Source organism: Gadus morhua, chromosome 23 (genome assembly GCF_902167405.1).
Source record: "Gadus morhua chromosome 23, gadMor3.0, whole genome shotgun sequence".
Taxonomy (NCBI): Eukaryota; Metazoa; Chordata; class Actinopteri; order Gadiformes; family Gadidae; genus Gadus; species Gadus morhua.
The window spans coordinates 15248429-15271935 of NC_044070.1; the positions used below are offsets into that span (position 1 = coordinate 15248429).

The 23507-nt window shown below is 45.3% G+C and overlaps 1 protein-coding gene across 1 annotated transcript in view; it reads left to right on the forward strand.

Annotated features, from left to right (window-relative positions):
- ctnnd2a (catenin (cadherin-associated protein), delta 2a) overlaps positions 1 to 23507 on the forward strand; it is a gene marked incomplete in the record, with an annotated part of 225286 nt that overhangs the window by 88122 nt on the left and 113657 nt on the right. The window contains 2 exon segments of the mRNA XM_030349534.1: positions 20070 to 20110; positions 21661 to 21765. Of these exon segments, the coding sequence (XP_030205394.1) occupies positions 20070 to 20110; positions 21661 to 21765 (146 nt within the window).

Here is a 23507-nt window from a genome sequence, read left to right on the forward strand (position 1 = left end):
CATATGTTGGTTGGGAGAGGTGTGAGTTAGCAGCCCCATATGAATCCTAGCTTAGACTGTTGAATGGATAAATGAACAAATGGATAGGGTAAAGGGGGAGGAGGTAGGCTCGAATGAGAATTGTAGAGGGAGAGATGGAGACAGAAAAGAGAGAAATGTTGCAAAGGAGCGAGAGAGGAATAGGCTAATAAATAGCTTTCATTACCCTGTCGCAAGCCACAGATTGGGTTCATTGATTTATTTCTGTTCATTTTTCTTTTGGCCTGCCTCCTTTTTCACTGTTGCGTACTCATTTCTCCTCACATTTCATTTTCTTATTCTTTCCTTATTTATTTTCTTCCTTCCTTTCTTCATTCCTACCTTCCTTCTTTATTCCTTGCTCCCTTCCTTCATTCCTTCTTTCCTTCCTTTTATCTTCCTGTTTTCTTTTCTGTGAAGATGTTATATATTTGTGGTGCAAAAGTTTTTGCATTATCATTTTGAAAATGGACACCTGCTCTTGGGTCCCTCTTAAAAATCCCTCCCTCATCTCTGTCACTTTGAGTTGCAACACTGGGAGTTGAATGGGGAAAGAGCAGCCAGAGAGAGAGAGAGACAACAAGAGAGAGGGATACAGAGATACACAGAGAGAGAGAGAGAGAGAGAGAGGTTGACCAAATGTAAAGTTCATGCCCAGGAGCCATAGTCACTTCCCGCTTTGCATGTCTGTCTACTATGTCCCTAGGGTAGGTCAAGGGAAGTTAAAGTGTCTGTGAGGGAACAGAATGCATGAGTCACCACGCACACATGCACACACACACACACACACCCACACACACACACACACACACACACACACACACACACACACACACACACACACACACACACACACACACACACACACACACACACACACACACACACACACACACACCTTTGTGCACATACACAGAAACAGGTTGATCCTGAGGAAACTATTATTTATGTATTATACAGTTGCTCAGCTCTAGCCAGAATCATTAAAGTAAATGGAATACATTAAACACGACTAGCAATATAAACACAAAATAGAGTAGAAATATTCTTATTATCTATAAGATATGCATGCGACCAATGTACACCCATGCACCCTTGACGCATAATCAATAATCAATCATAATGCATGCATAATCAATTACATAGCTACGCAATTGCATTCAAGTCCATGCAACGAAGCATGCGCACAAACAAACATGCAAACACACACTCACACTCTCGAATGCGTAAAGCATCCAGAGACTTATAATACACGCACATGGTCATTGATTTATACCTGAAAGCAGTAGACACAGAGTAAACTGTGTCTACTGCTTACATACACACAACACAGTTGTTCACACACCAAAACATATTTGAACGTGCTTTATAAGTACAGCTATGCACAGTATACCCATGTATAACTGCTGATCACTGATTTATGCCTACAAAACCACACACACAATCCTTCTCTGCAAAGAGCATGCTTCAGAACCACTATTATATGTAGTGCAAAGACACCGGGCTAAGCATCAACATTTAGCCAAAAATGAATAATGTATATGAATCTGTAAAACTTCACATCCTTTCTATCGGCTTTATTTCGCTCTTTGCTGCCCTCTTTATCCTCATCTTCATGACTTCTGTTTATTCCCTTTCGCCTTATCTTATTTATTCCCTATTCCCTTCTCGTCTCTTGGCTCTCCCTTCCCCAATTACGTTACATGGCAACCAGAGGGGCCAAACAATGGCTTTTGATTATCGGCCATTACTAAATGGGGGCTGCAGACAGTGTCCTATTGTTGAAACATGATCCCATTACCAGGCCGGGAGGAGATGTCCTCAGGTACGCAGACGGCCAGGACATAAGTCTTGGGTTCTGCTTTGGAAAACCCCCCTCATACACAGATCCCTCCAATAATAAATAAGAAAATACATACATATTTCTTTTTTTTTGGTGAGGGCATTTCCTGCTATACACCGCGGCTGTTAGCTTCGTTGGTGCAAGCCCAGGTACTGTAGAATATCTTCCAATTACAATGCTTTATGCCCTCCTCCACACACCTCTGTTGGCTGATAATAGAGAGATCCATCACGCCATTAGCTGCCGGGACGTTGTACACTCACCAAATTGCTGAATAGAGGAAACTCAAATTATAGGCTGCTGCATTTTATCTTTAAACATGTCGTGTGTCTGTGTGTGTGTGTGTGTGTGTGCGTGTGTGTGTGTGTGTGTGTGCGTGTGTGTGTGTGTGTGTGTGTGCGTGTGTGTGTGTGTGTGTGTGTGTGTGTGTGTGTGTGTGTGTGTGTCTGTGTTTTTGTGTGCGGGGCTTGATTGAGATGTGCAGTAAGTCATGTTTCCAGTTAATGACTGATGATGTGTTTGTGAGAGGAGCGCAGAGAAATGGTGGCAGTTGGAGACATCGCTCACTGTAATGTCATCCCTCCAGAAGCAGCTCTGTGTCTCTCTCTCTCTCTTTCCCTCTCTCATTCTCTTCTCTCTCTCTCTCTTTCTGCTCGTGTATCTCTCTCTTGATCACTCTCTCTGCCTCTGTGTGTCTCTCTCTGCCTCTCTCTCCCTCTCTGCCTCTGCGTCTTTGTCTCTCTCTCCCTCTGCCTCTGTCTCTCTCTGACTCTTTACTTGGGTGGGTGGGTCATCCTTTCTCCACTTTGATGCTGCATTTCTAATAGATTTTTTGTTTGTTCTGCGTTATATTTATTGATTTTGCTTGAGTAAAAGGTAAATGAACAGAGAACTCTTTCGGTTCTCTGTTCTCTATTCCATCTGTCCCTCTGTCTCGGTCTATCCGACCCGGTCTCTCTCTCACTGCCTGTCTGTCTTTCTGTCTCCCTTCCACTCTGTCTCAATGTTCTTGTTTTTCTTCACTCTTTGAAGACATTTTTATTTATTTACCCCCACTTCAGATTGAAGTGCAAATTGAGTAATATGTTTGTGTAGCAGAGCAACTATTCGTGTCTTCAGCAGCAATAAGTTGGCATTTGGGTTGTATCTGATTAGATGTCGTCTCACATGTCGTTTGTTGAGAGGTTGTTCAAAAAACATAAGTGGATTATTTAGATTATATCTCATTCCGGCTTTGAGAGTGTGTATTTCTGTAGCCCAGACCTGAGGTCAAGCTTTCAAACTGACCTTCAGCGTCCTTGAATACGTTGGCATCAAATGCCAGTGGCCCACTTAGGCCTTCAGAAAGAAAAAAGAAGGCTATTCCACATGGAGGCCAATGCTCTGATTATCCACCTCACACCAACCACTCACCATCCATATGCCTCAGTGCCTCAGCCCTGTGTCAGTGCCAGGTGTAGCACAACACTCCTTATTCAAACAGTGGCACCGTAACAACAAGGAGATCCAAAACAGCAACAAATGGGGAAAATATGTTTTAAACAAACTTTGCTTTGGTCGGTGATACTGTGATGGAATGAAGCCATCTTAACCCGGGTTCGTTCTTGTCAACGCTGTGGTTGACTAGCTGCCTTTCTTACTTTTTTTACTTGGCTGCCTCTCTCTCTGTCTCTGTCTCTGTCTCTGTCTCTATCTTTGTCGGTCTCTGTTCCTTGCTCTCTCTCTCTCTCTCTCTCTCTCTCTCTCTCTCTCTCTCTCTCGCTCTCTCTCTCTCTCTCTCTCTCTCTCTCTCTCTCTCTCTCTCTCTCTCTCTCCTTCTCTCTCTCTCTCTCCTTCTCTCTCTCGCTCTCGCTCTCTCTCTCGCTCTCTCTCTCTCTCTCTCTCTCTCTCTCTCTCTCTCTCTCTCTCTCTCTCTCTCTCTCTCTCTCTCTCTCTCTCTCTCTCTCTCTCTCTCTCTATATGCCATCCCAGCTGTGTCTGTGTCGGCTGACAGACAGGTCATGTTTATTCTTGTGGGAGTCAGCAGCTGGTGACTCTGTGTCAGCGGGCCCTTTCCTTCAGGGCCAAAATCACTGTGTGTGTGTGTCTGTGTTAGTGTGTGTGTGAGTGTGTATACCCACATATGCACATGAATTTGTGTGTGTGTGGGTGTGTACTTATGCACATTAAGATGTGTGTGTGTATGTGTGTGTATGCGTGTGTGTGTGTGTGTGTTTGTGCGTGCATATACACATGAATGGGTGTGTGTGTGTACACTCAAATGAAAGGGCAGAATTTGCGTGTTTGTGTTTGTGTGTGAGAGAGATTATGTGCGTGTGTGCGTGTGTCTGTATCTGTCGTTGCGTTTGCGCACATGGTTACACATACATACATCCATGTTGGTATTGGCACATGCGCACACATGTGTATGAAGGCACACTTTGTTTTGCCAAAAATAATCGGGGCGGGGCATGTGTGCGTTTGGTTCATTAAGTATGCAAATGAATGCTTATCTCCCCTCCACACCAGATAGTGTTGAGAATAGATAAGATTGAACCCAGGCAGAGAGAGAGAGCGAGAGAGAGGGGGAGAGAGAGAGAGAGGCACGAAGGAAAGATAGAAAGAGAGGAAAATATTGAGAGGACAAAAATAGAAGTTGAGAGAGAGTGAAACCAAACATTGGCGCTTTGATGGAAAAGTAGACAGATAAAAAAAGGGATGAAGGGAGAGTGAGAGCAAAGGACAACGGGCCCGGTGGCTACTCTTGAGGAAACAACTGACAGTGATGGTTAAGGGGGGAGAGAGAGAGAGAGAGCGAGAGAGAGAGGACGAGCGAGTGATAAAGAAACTCACAGGAAGAAATCCAAGGCAGGAGACGGAAGGAAGGAACAAAAGCTAATTGAGTGTCACTGTATAAAGTCATGCGTTCTGCGCTGAATATTCAGCAGAGCGGCTGACAGTGGTTTAGAGGTGTCCCCCTTAGCCTTCCGTACTGCACCCAGAGAGAGGGACAACGACCCCCTCGCATAAATGCCTGTCTGTATGCGTGGGCATGAAGGGCAGTATACATAATGACCAACATCCAAGTCTGATGGCTTTGCATTTTTGGCGTCCAATATGCTGTGTTTGCTAGCTACGGCATGCTGATTCAGAGATAGCCAGCTGTCAATCACATATTCAACAGGCTGGACATGCTTTGATGCCTATTAGATCTATCCGTCACACCTGAGGCTGTCGTATTTCTATGCTGTCTTCAATGTCGTACATAGGAAGATCTTGATAGCCATGGCCTGAACTCAATGGAATGCAATTGTTGCATTTGCAAAAAAATACTAATCCAAGATGACCTTGTTTTTTGATCGTTGTAGGGAGGTTGATATGAGTGTCGCGAGTTCATCCTCAAATGCTGATTAATGAGGTCTAACTAAACAGATAGTTTCATTGCCTAACATACAACTGGCCATTCAGTCTAAGTTCTGCACAGGGTTGTTATTAGGAGGTGTTCAACGGACTGCATTTTTGAGCAATCGTTCAATTTATTATTTAGCCAAATCCTCATTTAAATTTTCTCATTAAGTAAGTACCAGAGACGAAGGGAAAAAAACCTCCGGCTGCATATTGATATAGCAATGGAGGGACTTCAAATGTTGGACTTTTCATGAGCACTTGATACATTCATGCTGTTTAATGACTAAATAAATGATGGATACAAACGGCACTTTCAGTCTCCATGTCAACTCAAGTGAGCCTCATGAACCCTGAAAGTTAAAAATGCACTCAAAGGAGGGAGAGGGAGAGAGGGAGGGAGGGAGGGAGGGAGGGAGAGGGAGAGAGGGAGGGAGGGAGGGAGGGAGGGAGAGAGAGAGAGAGAGAGAGAGAGAGAGAGAGAGAGAGGTTGAAAGATTGCAAAAAGTAGCACAGTGACTCAGAAAGGGAGTAACAAAGACAGAGAGGGCACGTGGGGAGAAAGAACACGTGTGATTACGAGGAAGAGGTGGCTGTAATGGGGCGATCGGGGTGGAATATGATGGAATGGGGTTATTGATAGGAGAAGAGGAGGATCAGAGGAGTGGCAGAGAGGAGGACCAGAGAGAGGAGGGGGAGAGACTGAGAGCGAGATGAAGAGAGAGAGAGAGAGAGAGAGAGAGAGAGAGAGAGAGAGAGAGAGAGAGAGAGAGAGAGAGAGAGAGAGAGAGAGAGAGAGAGAGAGAGAGAGAGAGAGAGAGAGAGAGAGAGAGAGAGAGAGAGAGAGAGAGAGAGCGCAAGCTAGAAAGAGGGCCTTAGGGGCAGGTCTTTTCTTGGAAAGACCGGTGGAAGATAGAAAGCACCGTCGGAGAGGCGGAGCGAGAGAACAAAGAAACCGTAATGAGCCTGTGTGTGAACGACCGTTTAGACGTAGCGGTCAGACAGCGAGGCTGCCACGCTAACTCCTTCTCATGTTGTTATTGTTGTCATCAAGAGGAGCGGGCCTGAAGATGCAAGTGTCCATGTGCTCTTATCTTAGCCGAGGGAGAGAGAGGGAGGGATAGAGGGTTTGAGAGAGAGAGAGAGAGAGAGAGAGAGAGAGAGAGAGAGAAGAGGGGGAGCCCTCTTGAGACACGATACCCTCAGGCCAAAAGATTTAATGCCTGAAGCAATCTGAAAATACTTTTTTCTGCCAATGTGGAGTCTTTTTGAAGAATACACACACACACAAACACGCACACACACATATACACACACACACACACACACACTCACACTCACACACACACACCCACATACCCACACAAACACACACACTTCACGCCATAGCAGTGGCAGCACCATAGTTGCAATCTATTTGCAAGTAAAATGTGCTCTGAACCTTAAAGCTGTGGGATCATCCTCTGCCAGTGATGCTAGATTAGCTGCCTAGCGCTAATATGAATATCAAGCACTATTGGTAGTACTATATACCTGGCCAATCAGAAGCAATGACAAGCATAGTTAGGGGGAAACTGGGGGACTCATTTCATTACTTTTCCCAGTTTTTTTGTTATTTATTCATTGTGATATGTTTGTTTTTGTCTGGGAAAATGTTTGACTAGCTTGATCAAATTGTCCTTGCTACTGTGGGTTTTTGGAGGCTGCAGCTAATATAAATGAAATATACCTGAAGGGATAGAAAACAAACTGTAACCACTTTTTGTTCTGTTTAACGGGGCGATGGGACTTGTAAAGAATGACACAGTGACGCTAACAAGCTAGTTCCCTTTGAGTGCTAGCTTTGTGGCGCAGTGTTTTCTTCCCCAACAGCTGCAACTGGATGTAGGTCATGTTGAGGCTGCACTTTTCTTCCTTTTTAGGGCCTTTTTTTTAATAATAGCTGCTGTGGACAGACATTGAATTGAGCATACCTTTTAATCAAACGTGCAGCTAGCCGGCCTCACTGCCAATGGTGGCACTTTATATATAAGCTGTACTTGGGTCCAAGCCCAACATATTTACAATATGCAGGTATTGCCAAAGAGGGCGGAGAAAGCAGAACAAGATAATAAATAATAAATGAATAAATTCACCGGAGAAATATTCTGGTGTATTTTATTCTGGCATTACACAATCAAACTAGACATGTCACACCGCATGTGCATTTTCTGAAGAAAATGCGTGCGTTTGCATGAGCCAGCTCGTCGTCAACCCGACAATATGATTGTTTTTGTTTGGTTGATCGTGGGCAATAGCGCCCCTTGTTGCCAAAGCAGTCCTTAACTTTAAGAAGACCTTGCCTGCGGTAGTTGTTGTTGATGTTGTTGGTGTTAATCCCTCAAAAGCTGTAGGAGTCGATCATTACGGAAAATGAGGGGGAAGGATTATAATAAGAAACATGATCACAATAGTGGCTTGCTTTGCAACCACACTAATTAACCAACATCACAATAGCCAGGTGACCAAGTGGGCGTCGACATTAAGTCAAAGGAGCACCAAATCCCATCGCCTTTGAAAATGATCGCTGTGTTTGTTTAATCCTTGGTATTGGGGGGACCACTTGTAACACCATTGCTACCTCTCATCTCCTCATGGAGTCCATGTATTTTGCGAAGGCAGTCTCTCTGGCAGCCAACCTCAGCATCAGATGGTTTTGTGGACGGTGCTCACCGTAATAGGCCTTGAGGATGTGTACTCTGGCGGCATGTGGCTGAGACGGTAGAGCGGGTTGGCTGGTAACTGCAAGGTTGTGAGTTCGATCCCCGGCTCCTCCTAGCTGTGTCGAGGTGTCCCTGAGCAAGGCACCTAACACTAACTATCTGGCTGACGCCGCCGTCGGTGTGTGAATGTGTGTATGAATGGGTGAAGGTTAGGCCATATTGTTAATTTGGGTGGCCTCTGGTTACAAAGAAGCGCTATATTAATGCAGTCCGTTTACCATTTACCAATTATCGAATTCCTACGTACTTACGATGTCAGAATGGGATATTGGAAAAATCGTAACGATCATTCTCCTCGAACAGCGGTGACAAACAACACGCTACCTTACCTTATTTGCAATGGTGGCGAGAGCAAAGAATGATTAACAGTCTCTCTTTGATTAAAAAAACAAGCATTTTTTATTTCAACCTGATATTTGAGCTGTGCAGGCATTTGAGTGGGCTGAAACAAAGCATGACAAGCTACAGGTTTTAAAGATACAGTGTAATTACAAGTTGAAGGAAAACGGCCGTGAAGACAAGGGTCAACCAATCCAACCATCCAGCTAACCCTTTTTTATAATGGTCACTGCACCTGTTCACAGGATACAATTGTGTTCGGAATCCACTGTACAGGAATCCAACGGGCCAGCACATCGTCGAATCACATCATTTGTTTAGCAAATGCATTTTTCGACTGATTCTACTGACTCATCGTTTCCGATTGATTCTACTGAATCTAACAATGCTGTTGATATACCTGTCAGGAACGGGACTCAGAAATTGTATTAGTTTTCTGCTTTGTCATTGGGGGGGGGAAAGTTTGGGAGCCTCAAAGTTTGCCTCAAACAGACGCACATTAGCCCTACAGTGGAAAAACAACAACACCACACCTGGATAAACTTTCCTGTACGCATTCATGTATCAGTTTGCTGCCGTGATACCAGACAAATGAAACAGAAGAGTTAGGACTGGGTGGATCCTTCTCATAGACGTCAACAAAGGGAGAGCGATGCGTTGTGGGAGTTGAGTCAGGGATGTAGAAGGAGCTGTCGTCTCTGGCCAGGCGCCGTGATATATGTCGTCACGGCCGGGCCACTGAGCTTTCCTCCTGTCTGCGCTTAATTAAAACCTAAGCCCCCCTTTGCTCTCTCCTCCACACATCCGTCTAAATCACTCCTTTCACATCAATCTAGCGCAAGCAAACACACGGACGCGCACACACACGAGCACACACACACACAGGCACACCCATCATCCTCATCATCGCCTATCTTCGCTTTTCCTCGCTCACACCAGCAGAAAGCTTTCTCCGTTGTTGAAGATGCATTGACTACCTGTGTGCACTAGTATGTATGTGTGGAAGAAACATTGACTCACTGTGTGGAACAGTATGTATGAAAAAGATTCATTGACTCAATGTGTGCATATTTAGGTATAAAAAAGATATATTGCCTCCCTGTGTGCTAAATTATATATGGAAAAGATACATTAACCTACAGTGTGCAACATTATGCATGCCAAAATATTTACATTTTCATTTTGTTATAACTATTATTCAATTTCAGTCGATATAGAGTCCGGGCACTCTTCATCATTAGCCACGCACACACAAACACACACACACACAATATAGTTGAGTGAATTGTGTATTTAATCTTTGGGTTAAGCGCTCTAATGTGCTTCATGTGTCAAGAAGTCACAGCGTAGCACATATTTGTCAAAAAAACATGATTAAATGACCCCCTTAGATTTATGGATTTTATGCATTGGCTATTCATTATGTGGAGAAGAGGTGGGAAAATGATGGTCACACTCTGTCTCTTCATTGAAAAATGTTGGCTGTATTTTCGGTACGTAAAAAGAGAGCGATCGAAAGAAGGTAGCTGGCATGAAAAATGCACATAGTTGGTTAGTAAATTACATTTAGTTGACCAGTAAAATAGAGATTGTTGGCTAGTAAAATAGAATAGTTGGCCGCCAGTGAAGTAATGAAAGTTGGCCAGTTGCATTTGGATAGCTGGCCATTAATAAAGATATAGTTGACCCCTAAAATATGCTGCAAATGATACTATATTACAACCTCTTAATATTAAGGCAATATACAGAGTCTAATGTGTTGTGAGTGTATTTGTGTGTGAGTGTGTGGACATAAAAATGCAGCCCACATAAAGCCTCTCTCCTCTCTCTCTCGCCGTGGATATTGACAGGCAGGTTTGTGGTGAGCATTATGTTGATCACACACTTAACAGTAAGGGTTCCTGGGTGGCATAGTAAAATAACCCCTCACCCCCTATCTGATTCCAGCTTTCTCAAACTCTGGCCATCTGTGTGTGTGTGTGTGTGTGTGTGTGTGTGTGTGTGTGTGTGTGTGTGTGTGTGTGTGTGTGTGTGTGTGTGTGTGTGTGTGTGTGTGTGTGTGTGTGTGTGTGTGTGTGATTGTTTTGTGTGGCGTGTGTGTGTGTGTGTGTGGGGGAGTATAGGTCATGCATGTATAGGTGTACGTGTGTGTTTATTTACATAAACACACACATTATTTACATGCATTCACAGGAGTGGCTCAGTGTGTGCGTGTGTGTGTGTGTGCGTATGCATGTGCGAGTCAGAAGCGTGTGCAGGGTGTTTTACACGTGCGGATCTGAAGCCACAAGGCCCTGGGTAATTGGTCTCCTGGGGACATCAAAAAGAAATAGACTGAGTAGGGAGAACACCTTCTGCCTCACTCCCTCTCTCTTCTTTCTTCCTCTCTCAACTTCTCTCTCGTCTCCATCCCTACCAACACCTCTCTTTTTCTCTTCCTCTCTCTCTACCTCTCGCTTTCTCTCTCTTTACCTCCCTACCTCTCTCTCTCTTTATCTCTACCTACCCCTCTCTCTCTGCACTTCTCTCTCAACCCTAGTCTCTCTCTCTTAGTCTCCCTCTCTCTTATTTTTTCCTCTCTACTTCTCTCTGTCTCTCTCTCTACCAACCCCTCTCTTTCTCTACCTCTCACTCTCTACTTCTCTCTATGTCTCTATCTCACTTTCTATCTATTACTCTCTTCCTACCTCTCTCTACTTCTCTCTATGTCTCTATCTCACTTTCTATCTATTACTCTTTCTACCTCTCTCTACGTCTCTGTCTCTCTTCCTCTCTCTCACTTCTCTCTCTACCTCTCTCTTCTCTCTCTTTACTTACTGTACTGTCCTCGGTGGGGTGTGCTAACTCCAACTAGACAGTGAGCTAAACTCTCTTCTATTCATGAACATGAAGGTATTGTTCAAGTTTCCTTGAACAATATCTTAAGTATAGAAATCACAATAAAGCTAAATGTTAACATTTCTTAGAACTAACATTATCTTGAAGGCCACGTGTTGAAACTAACATGCATAGTTAACATTCCCGATTAGTTAGCCTTATAACTCAGTTTTTACATCATGTAATTAACATACAAATGAGTAAACACAGCCACAACAAAGATACGATACGTACAAGCGATGCCTCTGCTGGGGAACCAACATGCAAGAAGCCTTTCTCTGGGGTAGTGACCGTCTGCACTCCCAATCAACCTGCCGTTTCTAACGTTTTCTACGCGCGCATTCTAACGTGATCTAAACTATTTTCCTTCCTGCTTCCTGTGCAGCTCGAAAATACAACGTCAAAATAAAAGTCTGAATGAAACACAAATTTAAATCATTCAATTCAAATGAAATGCCTGAAGGGCAGAACACTTACCTACCTACCTCTCTCTACTTCTCTCTTTACCATCTCTCTCTCTCTCTCTCTCTCTCTTTACCTCCCTCCTTCTCTCTACTTCTCTCTTTACCCACTCTCTCTTTACCTCCCTACCTCTCTCTACCTCTCTCTTTACCCCCTCTCTCTCTCTCTTTCTCTTTACCTCCCTACCTCTCTCTACCTCTCTCTTTACCCCCTCTCTCTCTCTTTACCTCCCTACCTCTCTCTACCTCTCTCTTTACCCCCTCTCTCTCTCTCTTTACCCTCTCTCTCTCTCTCTCTCTTTACATCCCTACCTCTCTCTACCTCTCTCTTTACCCCCCCTCTCTCTCTCTCTCTTTCTCTCTCTCTCTTTACCTCCCTACCTCTCTCTACCTCTCTCTTTACCCCCTCTCTCTCTCTCTTTACCCTCTCTCTCTCTCTCTCTCTCTTTACCTCCCAACCTCTCTCTACCTCTCTCTTTACCCCCTCTCTCTCTCTTTATCTCCCTACCTCTCACTTCTCTCTTTACCCTCCCTCTCTCTCTTTACCTCCCTACCTTTCTGTCTCTCTTCCTCTCTTCCTCCCTCAGCACCGGTGGCGCTGACTGAGTGGGACGCAGTGTTGCTGGTGGGGGCAGTGAGGGGAACTTGATGGCTAAATCACGGGTTAGATTATCCACCAGAGGTTGGGTCATTTCAAAAGGCATCAGCTGTGCTTAAGCTCCTGCCTGCGGTTCCTGCCACCGCCTCCACCCCTGTTCCCGTCACCCCGACACATCCTGCATGTGTGGCTCCCTGGCTCCGGGGTCTGAGCCATGGCCCCCGTGACTGTGTGTCTTCCAGTGAACCACACGTGTGCTCTTGTGTTTGTGTGTGGATCTTTTGTCGGGGGGAGGGCTACTCAGTGCACGGTGATACATTGTAGTGATACAGCCGGTGATGGATAGTTTCAGAAAAACAGCTCATTATATCGCGTTGACCTATATGATCTCTAGTTAATTACGTTGTGTGACTGCCATTAGTATCAGCCGGGATAAGAATCAGGGTTTTAACTGTCATGCAGTATTTGGTCAATCCATCATGGTGAAATCAGGGCTATGCATGCGGGGTGTACTGCAGACAGCAATACATTGAACCCTGTTATAGTTTGACTCCTAAGGTCGTGTGGGACATCTGTCTGGGGCGGAAACAAGCCATTTATCTGCCACACGCAACATCCCCATCAGTGGATTAAGAAGGATAATATATTGACGGGGTCACATCTCGGGCCATAAATGTGTACACCACTCTCAGTGATACACCATAAATAGGAGTACCGCCCGCTGTCTCTGTGTCAGGCTGACAAAACACACACACACACACATACACACATACACACCCAAACACACGCACGCACGCACGCACGCACGCACGCACGCACGCACGCACGCACGCACACACACACACACACACACACACACACGTACACACACACACACGTACACACACACACACACGTACACACACACACACACACACACACACACACACACACACACACACACACACACACACACGTACACACACACACACACACACACACACGTACACACACACACAATGACAGGCTTCCCTTCATCAGTAAATTATGCATGGGGGTGGTCTGTTATTATCTGTGGCGGTGCATAGCAGCAATGACCCACCTATCATAATAACTATAATAGCCCGGTGATTTAGCACAGCAGCTGTTACAGCCGAGGCTGGCATCGCTAACAGGTGCTGTGCCTCAGCGCACCGGGTTCACACGTATCATGGCAAGCACTTAGACATGTTTATAGGTGACTGTGTTGGGAAAACACACACGCGTGCACACATCTATATCTGCAAACACCCTCACACGCTTACAGGTGAAGAAGCATATACCTACCCCCCCCCCCCCCCACACACACACACACACACGCACGCACGCACGCACGCACGCACGCACGCACGCACAGACACACACACACAAGCATAGATTACATTCCACTTTAATTGCTAGATCTGTCGCTAGCTGGCCAATGCTAGTCCACCAGCTGCTGCCTGTAGCTGTAGGTATCAAAGTGCTAGGTGCAGGTACAGCAATGTGATGGTTTCTGGTTGTGCGGCAAATGAGTGAGTCGAGCGAGGAGGCGATGGCACCGCACTATGGAGACATCTGCATGGAGAATTGTCAACACTATTGTATGCCATAATCCTTTGTCTTACTGCTGAGAATGAGTTGTCAGTCTTCAGCCTGAGCGAGTCCTTCCGCTGTTCAAGCTGTTGACGTCAACGTTTCACTTCAGCCCTGGACCGTGCTGTCGAGCTGCCAGTCATCTGCAGCACGCCAACACAAACTTGTCCTCAGTCAGTTGTCTACACACACACACACACACACAGACACACACACACACACACACACACACGCACACGCACACACAGACACTCAATGAGCTGCCTGTACGAATAATACAATATTTAAAAAGTGAGGTTTGGAGGCAGTGGGTGCGCTCTGAGGTGCTGGCTTACACAGTGCATGCACAGCAACACTTTGATGAAACATGCCTTCTATTGAAGTGTTTTGCGTGTGTTCTGACATTGTTTAATGTGAACTGTATTCTTTGTGTTTGCCTCACCCCCGCCCCCCCCTTTGCAGCGCAAAAGAGACAAACTTCCATCCACATCTCTGTCTATCTCGCTCTCTCGCTCGCGCTCTCTTGCTCTCGTTCTATTTCCAAGCCTGTCTCTCTCTCCAAGTTTTTCTCTATCTCTCTTCCCCACACAAACACACACACACACGTGCGCGCGCGCGCACACACACACGCACACACGCACATACACACACATATTATATAAGTGCAAACACACCCATTTGCAACATCCTCCCCAACACACAATGATAGGGGGGCATAGATGCCCACAGTTCTGCTTTTGATTGACAGTTTGCCGCTACGTTGACAATCTGTCACTCTGACGATTATTAAGCAGAACATTGTTATTTTGACACCAACGGGGAGATGCGGGTCTATCAAAGAAAAGATGGCGCTTCAAGGAAGATTGAGTAGTTCTTCCAAAATATGGCAAGCACAGCTCAGTTGTGCACTGTAAAATATCTTACGGTATATACATATATTATGTTGTACAATAACAATGCTTTTCCAGAATGTGTGAAAGTCCCATATATTGCAGTGCGATTTCATGCTAGCATTCATTATTCCAAGGATTCTTAATCTTATTTTATGTCTATGCCCTGTGGCTCGTATCAGGAAGGTGAGCTTGTGATCAGGATTCCCAGAATATTTATCCTTGAAGTTCCTCAAGTTCTTTGATTATTCACATATAACGGGAAAAAATCTAACATCAATATAACATATTCCGTCAAATGATTTCCAAACATTCTGTATTCTCTTCTATGTGTCTTGTCCATATCATTTCATAGTGTACTAGCGCAATCATGACTTTTACGTGTAAAATCAATCGTATGCAATCAACCTCTACCATTTATTGAGACAGTTAAATATATTATTCAATGCGTCTATTTTTTTAAGCGTATACCTTCGGCGTTGTGCGGAAAGGCACTTGAGGGGATTAATCCAACAAACAACAAGCCGTTTGGGGGTCGAGTGTTTCCTTTTTCTCTGTTTCTCTTCCAAAATGTGTTCAAACAACAGGAGACGCATTTAATAATCTGTTCTAACAATGCAGCACGCCATCTTTCTTTATCTCCGCTCCACCGGACCACCCGGCCACGTGTGTGCGCGTGTCTGTTGAGGTGAGAGGCTTCTTCCCTTTCTTGAGCCCTCGTTCCACACTAATTATTGGTTTATGTGCACTGATAAATGGCCGCCATTAGAGCGATAGGGCAGCTTCCTCCATTACGCCGCCATGCTATGGAATCGGGCTAATTTCATCAAGGTTATTAATGTGCAGATCAACACCTAATGTGTTCCCTGAGAAACACATTGATGGCTCCCTGATTCCCACCCCACACCCCAGCCAACACTGCACACATCCCTGGGGCTCGTTCAACCCCCGCTTGTGTTGCAATAAGGAGGCCAGGGCAAACAGAAAAAGTATTGGTTTTTCGGACGGTTTTGGCGGGAGGTTGCATTTCGCCGGGTCACGTACAGAGGGCTAGCTTTTTAAAAGGATTAGACTTAGTTTCCTCCGATATTTAATGAAGTATATCGTCTACGTTTCCCTGAACACTGTAGTCAATATGGATATACTTTTGGAACGGTTCAACATAGATTCCTCCTTTATTTAGTGGAGTGTGTCGTCAACGTTTCCCTGAACATTGTAGTCAATATGGATAGCTAGCGTTTTGGAAGGATTCAACATAGTTTCCTCCTTTATTTAGTCTAGTGTATTGTCTACGTTTCCCTGAACATTGTATTCGATTTGGAGAGATAGCTTTTTGGAAGGTCTCAACGTACTTTCCTCCTATATTTAATGGAGTGTATCCTCTGCTGCCCCTGCGACCCACCCTGGATAAGCGGTTTGACGATGAGAATGAGGATGAGGATATCCTCTGCCTTAACCTGAACATTATTTTCAATGTGGAGAGCTAGCTTTTTGGAAGGTCTCAACGTGGCTACTTCCTATATTTAATGTAGTATATCGTCTACCTTTATCTGGGCATTATTGTCAATGTGGAGAGCTAGCTTTTTGGAAGGTCTCAACATAGGTTCCTCCTATATTAAGTGTGGTATTTGTTTTACATTTCACTGAACATTTGGTCTATTTTGGCTCCCGTTATATATTCTGGTGGAATGGTGGAAAGTCAATGGTGGAAGAATCCCAGGACTGCAAGCCAAGCACAGCATTTAGTCGACGCAATGGCAATTTTTATAGTGTGTTTATGCCAATTTAAAAATTGGTGCTTAAGTGTGTGTGTGTGTGTGCATGCATGTGCACATTTACATGTGAAGTGTGTGTGTGTGTGTGTGTGTTTGTGTGTGCATGTGCACAGCTGCTGTGTAGCTTAGTGAGGACCCTGTAGTTTAGAGGGGAATTCGTCTGCTGCATGATAGCCAAAGTGGTTACCCGGTACACTCTTAAAAGTCCAGTTCTTAATGCCTTCCTTTAATAGAAAGCGGTATACTGTTGCAATAGCCGTATTCAATGTTGTATTGTGGGTAGTTAAACTATTTTCAATAAACTTGTGGAAATGTCATGCTCTCCACCTTCACCCCGCTGTACCTCGACCGCTTTACTTTCTACATTTAGCCTCATTCACCTGGCAAGCTTTTGATTTATTTGTGGTGTCATAAAGTGTGTGGGTGTGTGTGTATGTGTGTGACTGCAAGCCTGTTTGTGGAAGTTTCTGTGTGTGTGGATGTGTACTGAGAGGTGTTTTTGCACCAAGTACCATTGTCGGTGCCAATGTTTGTGTGGGTTTTTTTGTGTGAGTGTGTGTCTGTGTGACTCTGCCAGTGTCTTCCTGTGTGTGAGTGTGTGTGTGTGTGTGTGTGTGTGTGTGTGTGTGTGTGTGTGTGTGTGTGTGTGTGTGTGTGTGTGTGTGTGTGTGTGTGTGTGTGTGTGTGTGTGTGAGTGAGTGCCTGTGTCTGAACCCCTACCAGTGTTTGGGTGTACTAGTGTCTGCCAACATTTATGTCTGTTTGTGTGTGTGTGTGTGTGTGTGTGTGTGTGTGTATGTGTGCGCGTGTGTGTCCATTCCAGCATCAGTATATGCCTGTGTATGTGTGCGCGTGTGTGTCTATCCCAGCGCGAGTATGTGCCAGCGTGTATAAATGTGTGTCTGCCTTTGTGCCAGTGAGGCTGCCTCTGAGGGTGTGTGTCGAGGACAGTAGAGGATAGCGTGCACAGGGCGTAGAGCTGTTTAGTTGGGGCTGGCAGCGGGGGGGCAGTGGCTCAGAGCGTGGAACACTGACACCACGTCTCAGAACGCCGGACCTCCAGTAACCGAGGAGCGCGCGGGGGGGGGGGGGGGGGGGGGGGGGGGGGGGGGGGGGCGGACTACGCTGCCTAGCAGAGCGTGAACTGTTGAGAGGCAATGTCGCACAATAATGCGCTGGTTCACAGCTCTGCCGCGTCCTTCTAGGATGTAAAGGCCCTCTTCCTCGCTCTGCGGCTCCAGCCTTCCTCTCGTCTCTGCTCACTGTCTTTAGAAGTTTGTGTGTGTGTGTGTGTGTGTGCGTGTTTGTGTTTTTGTGTGCGTCTGTGTATGTGCGTGCGTATGATTCTCCATGTGTGTGTATCTGTGCAAGGGCGTACCTGCTGGTGTATCAGTGTGTGAACGCACTTATCTGACTGTACTTCCCCCCCCCCCCTTACCTGCAGTGCATGAAGGGCCCTGGCCTCAAACTGTTGGACAATTAAAAACTTGCCGCATTAGAAAGTCCCAACGCGCTCCCAGCGAGGCGTGCAGCGACCCTATCACTGTTTAATTCAACCTTTTCCATTTATTCCGGTGGGTGCGTGGGTTTTTAAGCTGAGTGCGCAAGACAGGCCGTTTCAGTGGAGTCCTCCCTTTTCCCCGTTAATTGAGTTATGTCGATCTTACACACACCTGTAGTAGGTTTGCGGTGTTGGGTGTGTGAGGCGTGTGATGAATCGTTATGCCGTGATTCTGTTATTTTCCCCTCTCTCCTCATTGGTCGCCACGCTTGGGAACAGGACGATAACTTGGTAGCGAGGCTGTGCTTTAGGCGATGGCTGCCCCCCGCCGCAATCGAGTATTCTACCTTTCCGGCGAGCCTCAGGGTCTGCTTAGAATAATCTCCCCATGCTTTCTAATTAATACCGACCTTTAGCTGTTTAAGATGGTAGCCGCTGCGTGCTCAGGAGACGTAACCAGCCAGTAATTGGTTTCTCATGCCATTCAGGGGGCCCGGTACTGCAGTGTCCCTCCCGGGTAGCACAACTCATCACGGGCTAGGGGCCGGAGCGCGGACAGTGAGCGGACACATAGCCCCCGGGATTGTTCACAATAATCCACCGTGGAATCAGATCAGAAGCCCACCGGTGACTTGTTTAGAACGGACCCCCGGTTCACCCACCTGAAACACGGTCTCATCACTGATGCGGCGCACGGGTGTGTGTTTGGTTGCCTTTCGTTCGTTGTTCTTTTTTTCTTTTTTTTTTAGTTTGTCGATTCTGCCCTTTGTTTCATTCTTTCGTTGTACGTTTTCGGAGTGTGGCGCCGGTGTGTCTTTCTCCCAGGAATGAGCCATGCGTCTGTGGCTGCGTGCGTCTGCTGTAGGAGCCTTCTCAACCTCCTTTCATTAATAATTAACGTCTCCAATCAAGAGCAATTTACACAGCCTATATGTAAATCTGTAGACTTAATAGCGAAACGCAATTTCACAGTGATTTGAGGAAGAGTCAATTTCCCCATGACCTTCCATTTGCATGTGTTCTTTAATCAGGCCAGCAACAGGCAAGCCGGGCCACTTAGGCGAGCATCAGATATGTAATTCAGAGCGGGAGAGCCACGCAGGGAGCATTTGGTTACCAAATTGACCCGCAGCATTCAACAGATAAAATCAATGACCCGTCTCTTTAAACGAATGCTGTTTTTATAGACTCTGAGTTTATATTGTTTGGTATTACATGGCTCCGTCACTTGTTAACGCAGCAAAACAAGTTGTGAAATTACACACACGCTGTGTACATGCACGCACGCACCGACACACACAAACACACGCACCCGACATACACACACACGCACACGCACACAAACAGTGGGGCAGATGTCAATTTAAACAAGATGGGTTTTGAAATACCAAGCAGCCATAAATAGACAACACAGGCTCAGGCAATTTCGTCGCAGACCGTGAGAGAGTTTGGGCTGAGTTTCTGTGTGTGTGTGTTGGATTAACATTTTGATGGTGTTTTTTATTAACCTGACCTGGGTCTGAATGAATTAAATAGCAGACATTTTGATTCATATCGATAATATATACCATACCATCGCGATTGATCGGTGGATAAATTCAGACTATTACAAAGGTGGGAACATTTTGGTGTGTGAGTGTGTGTGCATGTGCGTGTGTACCTGTGTGTAAGTGTGTGCGTGTGCGTGTGAGAGTTAGTGCGAGTGTGTGTATTCAAACACACATTCAAACACAGCACATAATTATAATGTCCCTGAGCAAGAAGAGTCCATCTGATTTGAAAGCTATACTGTTTACTGGAGGTGTATACACACAGCAAATTACTAGGCAACATGCTTCGCAAACGTAATAATTAAGATAGATCGAAGGATAATTACCAAGGTACTGATTATCATTTGTTCAAAGTCAATAATTATAATTTGACCTAAAATTGGTAATTTTCCTAATAATTCCCATCCATGAATAAACACTGACTAATAATGTTGCCTCTCAACCTCATTTTTTTCTTCTTCTTCTTTCTCTCCTGCAGTTCAGCCGATGAGCAGTTTCGCTGGAACACACAAGGTAAAGGTCAGAATGATTTTTTTTGTTACTCCCTGTGCAAGGCTAACTCATGATCCAGCGTGCAAAGTCAATCATTCATGAATTCACTCACGCACTAATAATACTCATTCAGAAGCTAAGCTATGCATCCTGTTGTCATGACGTCAACTATTACGCAGTTCCTTACACACACGCAAACACACACACACACACACACACGCATGCACGCACGCACACACACACAGGCACTCACCCGTGTTGCTAGAACCATCGTTGCATGAAATCATTTCAAAGTTTACTTTCCTGGTATTGCTTGCCTGCTCAATATAAAGCGCATTACCGGGTCTCTAGTAGAACATTACATCATGTATTTCGCTTGTAACCCACATAAGTGTGGGAGAAAATAACAACATAAAAAAAATAACAAATCAAATTGTATCTTATACCACGCTCTGATAAACAGAATCGATAGGGCTGTGTGTGAGGTCTGAACGCCCCGGCAGTACACCGGGTGTGTGCGCGTGTGTGGGTTAACTTCATCGCCCAGATACGACCATTACTTCGTTTTTAGTATCTGGTCGAAGACAGAGACATCTTTCTTTTTCAAACGCAATGCTGGCTAACCTAGTACTTATACATGGGGGTAATCACTGTCCTTACCTCCTGTGTTGAAGGGAGCACAGCCACAAACACATACAGTACACACACACACACACACACACACACACACACACACACACACACACACACACACACACACACACACACACACACACACACACACACACACACAAACACATATATTCACACAGTAATTTTTTTATGTGCTGGGTTGACATAAAAGACCTTGGTTGGCACAGGCAGTCGATTCTAATTCCTTGTTTCTAATCTCCCCGTTGTGAGATCGAGATTGATATCCCAAACATTGTGAAATCACACACGCACAATCATGCTGGTACACACACACACGCACGCCCATACAGACGTGCTCTGATGAAAGCAAGCGGCATGGGGGCTACACAGGACAACTTCATTTTGAGTCAGGCAGCTGCAGGGGCAGCCCTCTTGCCTGCATGTGGTCCACGCCCATGCTCTGAGTCTAAACCCACACACCAGCACCACTCCACAGCTGCAGCTCACCACCTACCGATGGTGTGGTGTCACAGAGGAAAACCATCCATTGTCAGAGTGGACAAGGGATTGAGGTTATAACCCACACTGATTTAATTTCTCTCGTCTTCGCCTTCTCTTTGGCTCCCTTTTCCAACATCCTTTATTTTCGGGACGTTTTTCTGTTTCTTCTCCCATTACACCGCATATACTCGTCATCTGTCTGTCTGCCTCTCCTGCTTTCCACCCTTTTCTTTTTATTATTGGATTATCTTTACACTTATTGGATACCCTACTGAAATGCATCCCTTTATTTTAATTCCACGGCCTCCTCTCTTTCTCTCTCTCACTCTTTCTCTCTCTCTTCTTTCTCTCTCTCTCTCTCTCTCTCTCTCTCTCTCTCTCTCTCTCTCTCTCTCTCTCTCTCTCTCTCTCTCTCTCTCGTCCGTCCCTGTGGCGCTGTGCAGCAGATGGACAGAAGGACATAGAGGACGAGTTGACCACCGGCTTGGAGCTGGTGGACTCCTGCATCCGATCCCTTCAGGAATCGGGAATACTCGACAACGAAAAACGTAAGCTCAACAACGTTTCCCAGATGTGGACATGTGTCCGGGTAATATGTGTGAGTATGTGTGTGTCGTTTGAGGCGAATGCCTTCTGGTATGCCTCAGTCTGCCTGGTCTACCAGCAGCTTAAATATCAATGCTTCATCTGACAAAATGGAGCCTTCCACATTAAACCTACGTCCAACTGACAGACTGGCTTCTTCGTCAGGTTCAGGTCTTTTGAAAAATGATACAAGTCACCAATATTCCTACTCCTTGGGCCAAAATCATCAAGCCGCTATGTTATATCACACAATGAATAATTTTCAAAATAATACATGTTATGCACTTATTATTTTGTGGCAAATAAGAAGACCCATAAGACATCACAATAGAGAAGTGTTTCAATTAATGGATGAGGTAGATATTCTCACTTCAGTCCTCATTAAGCTTCTCTTTTAGCGGCACAGTTGGTCCACCAGGAATTAACTGTTACGGTTCTATTCCGTCCATAAACTTTAAAGCCTGGCCCAACACTACACCACTACACAACTAAAACTCAGGGACTGTGAGTTCTATGATAAAAAAAACAAAGAAAACGCGTTCCTGTTACAAATCCCTTCTTCTGAATGGACGAAATATCCATGCAATCAAAATTGTAAGTGATGTCTCTTGGCTTAATTTAATTTATAAAGAATTAGTTGGTTCCTTGTATATATATGCTTTTTGGTCCACGACGTAAAACCTTCACAGTGGCATCGTTACAGTTGAATAAGTTAGTTTGTTTAATAAAAACACATGCCATCCAAATGTAACAATACAACGGCATTGGCCGCAGTCCAAGTGCCTCGCACAAGTGTGTCTCTATTGAAAAAACAAGTATTATCTTGGATTTATCTTTTGGACGCAACTTCCATGGCCATATTTGGTCATGGAGCTGCGTGACCTTTTCGCTTATGAGTTGAGTTACAATCCACTCCGTGAATCCACTTCTATCACAGATAATGTATGCATGGGATGATTGGAAAGCAACCAGGCTATGGGATGTCGCTAAATATTCCTGGCATTTGCTTTCGAAGGGTTAGCGCTGCGCAGGAACACTGTGCTCCCCTAGTTTTGGGCTAATACTCACTGGCCTTTGTGATAGCTGATACTTTGGTAATGGATGGCATTTTAATAATAAGGTGGCCGTGCACTTTGCTCAGTGAATTCTCTTTGGAAAGTGAATAATGTGTGCCAAACCGAAGGCTGGCACTCTTAATCTTGCAGCTAAAGTTTGAAACAAACTTCCACCCAACCTGTATATATTCAAAGAACTCGGGTACACTGCAGCAGGTATTGGTGCTGTCCTCCCTCCACGCTCTCTGCACTACCTCCGGGTTTATGTTGTTGTTTTCCTTCTCTCGCTGTGGGAACTCTGTGTTTTTTTTCCAGGATTAAGCCGCATCTTCGTAAACCCTAGAAGGACTACTCCTCAAAACCCCCCCCCCCCCCCCCCCCCCCCCACCCACCGCCCTGGTGCAGCCGTCAAAATACACACTTAAACTCGCAAATGTTACGGCGACGTTTCGCGCCTCGTGTTTGATCACAGGTGCAGAACCAGGGAGACGTTTCGGATAATATGATTGTGACGGTGTTTCTTTTATCCCTGCTCTATCCGCACACACGAGCCACGCTCAGGGTGGCTCCTCTCTCTTTGCTCGGAACAACTGTGCTCCCTTCCCTCCATCCTCAGAAATGGGTCTCTGACCAAAACCCATCGCAGCACG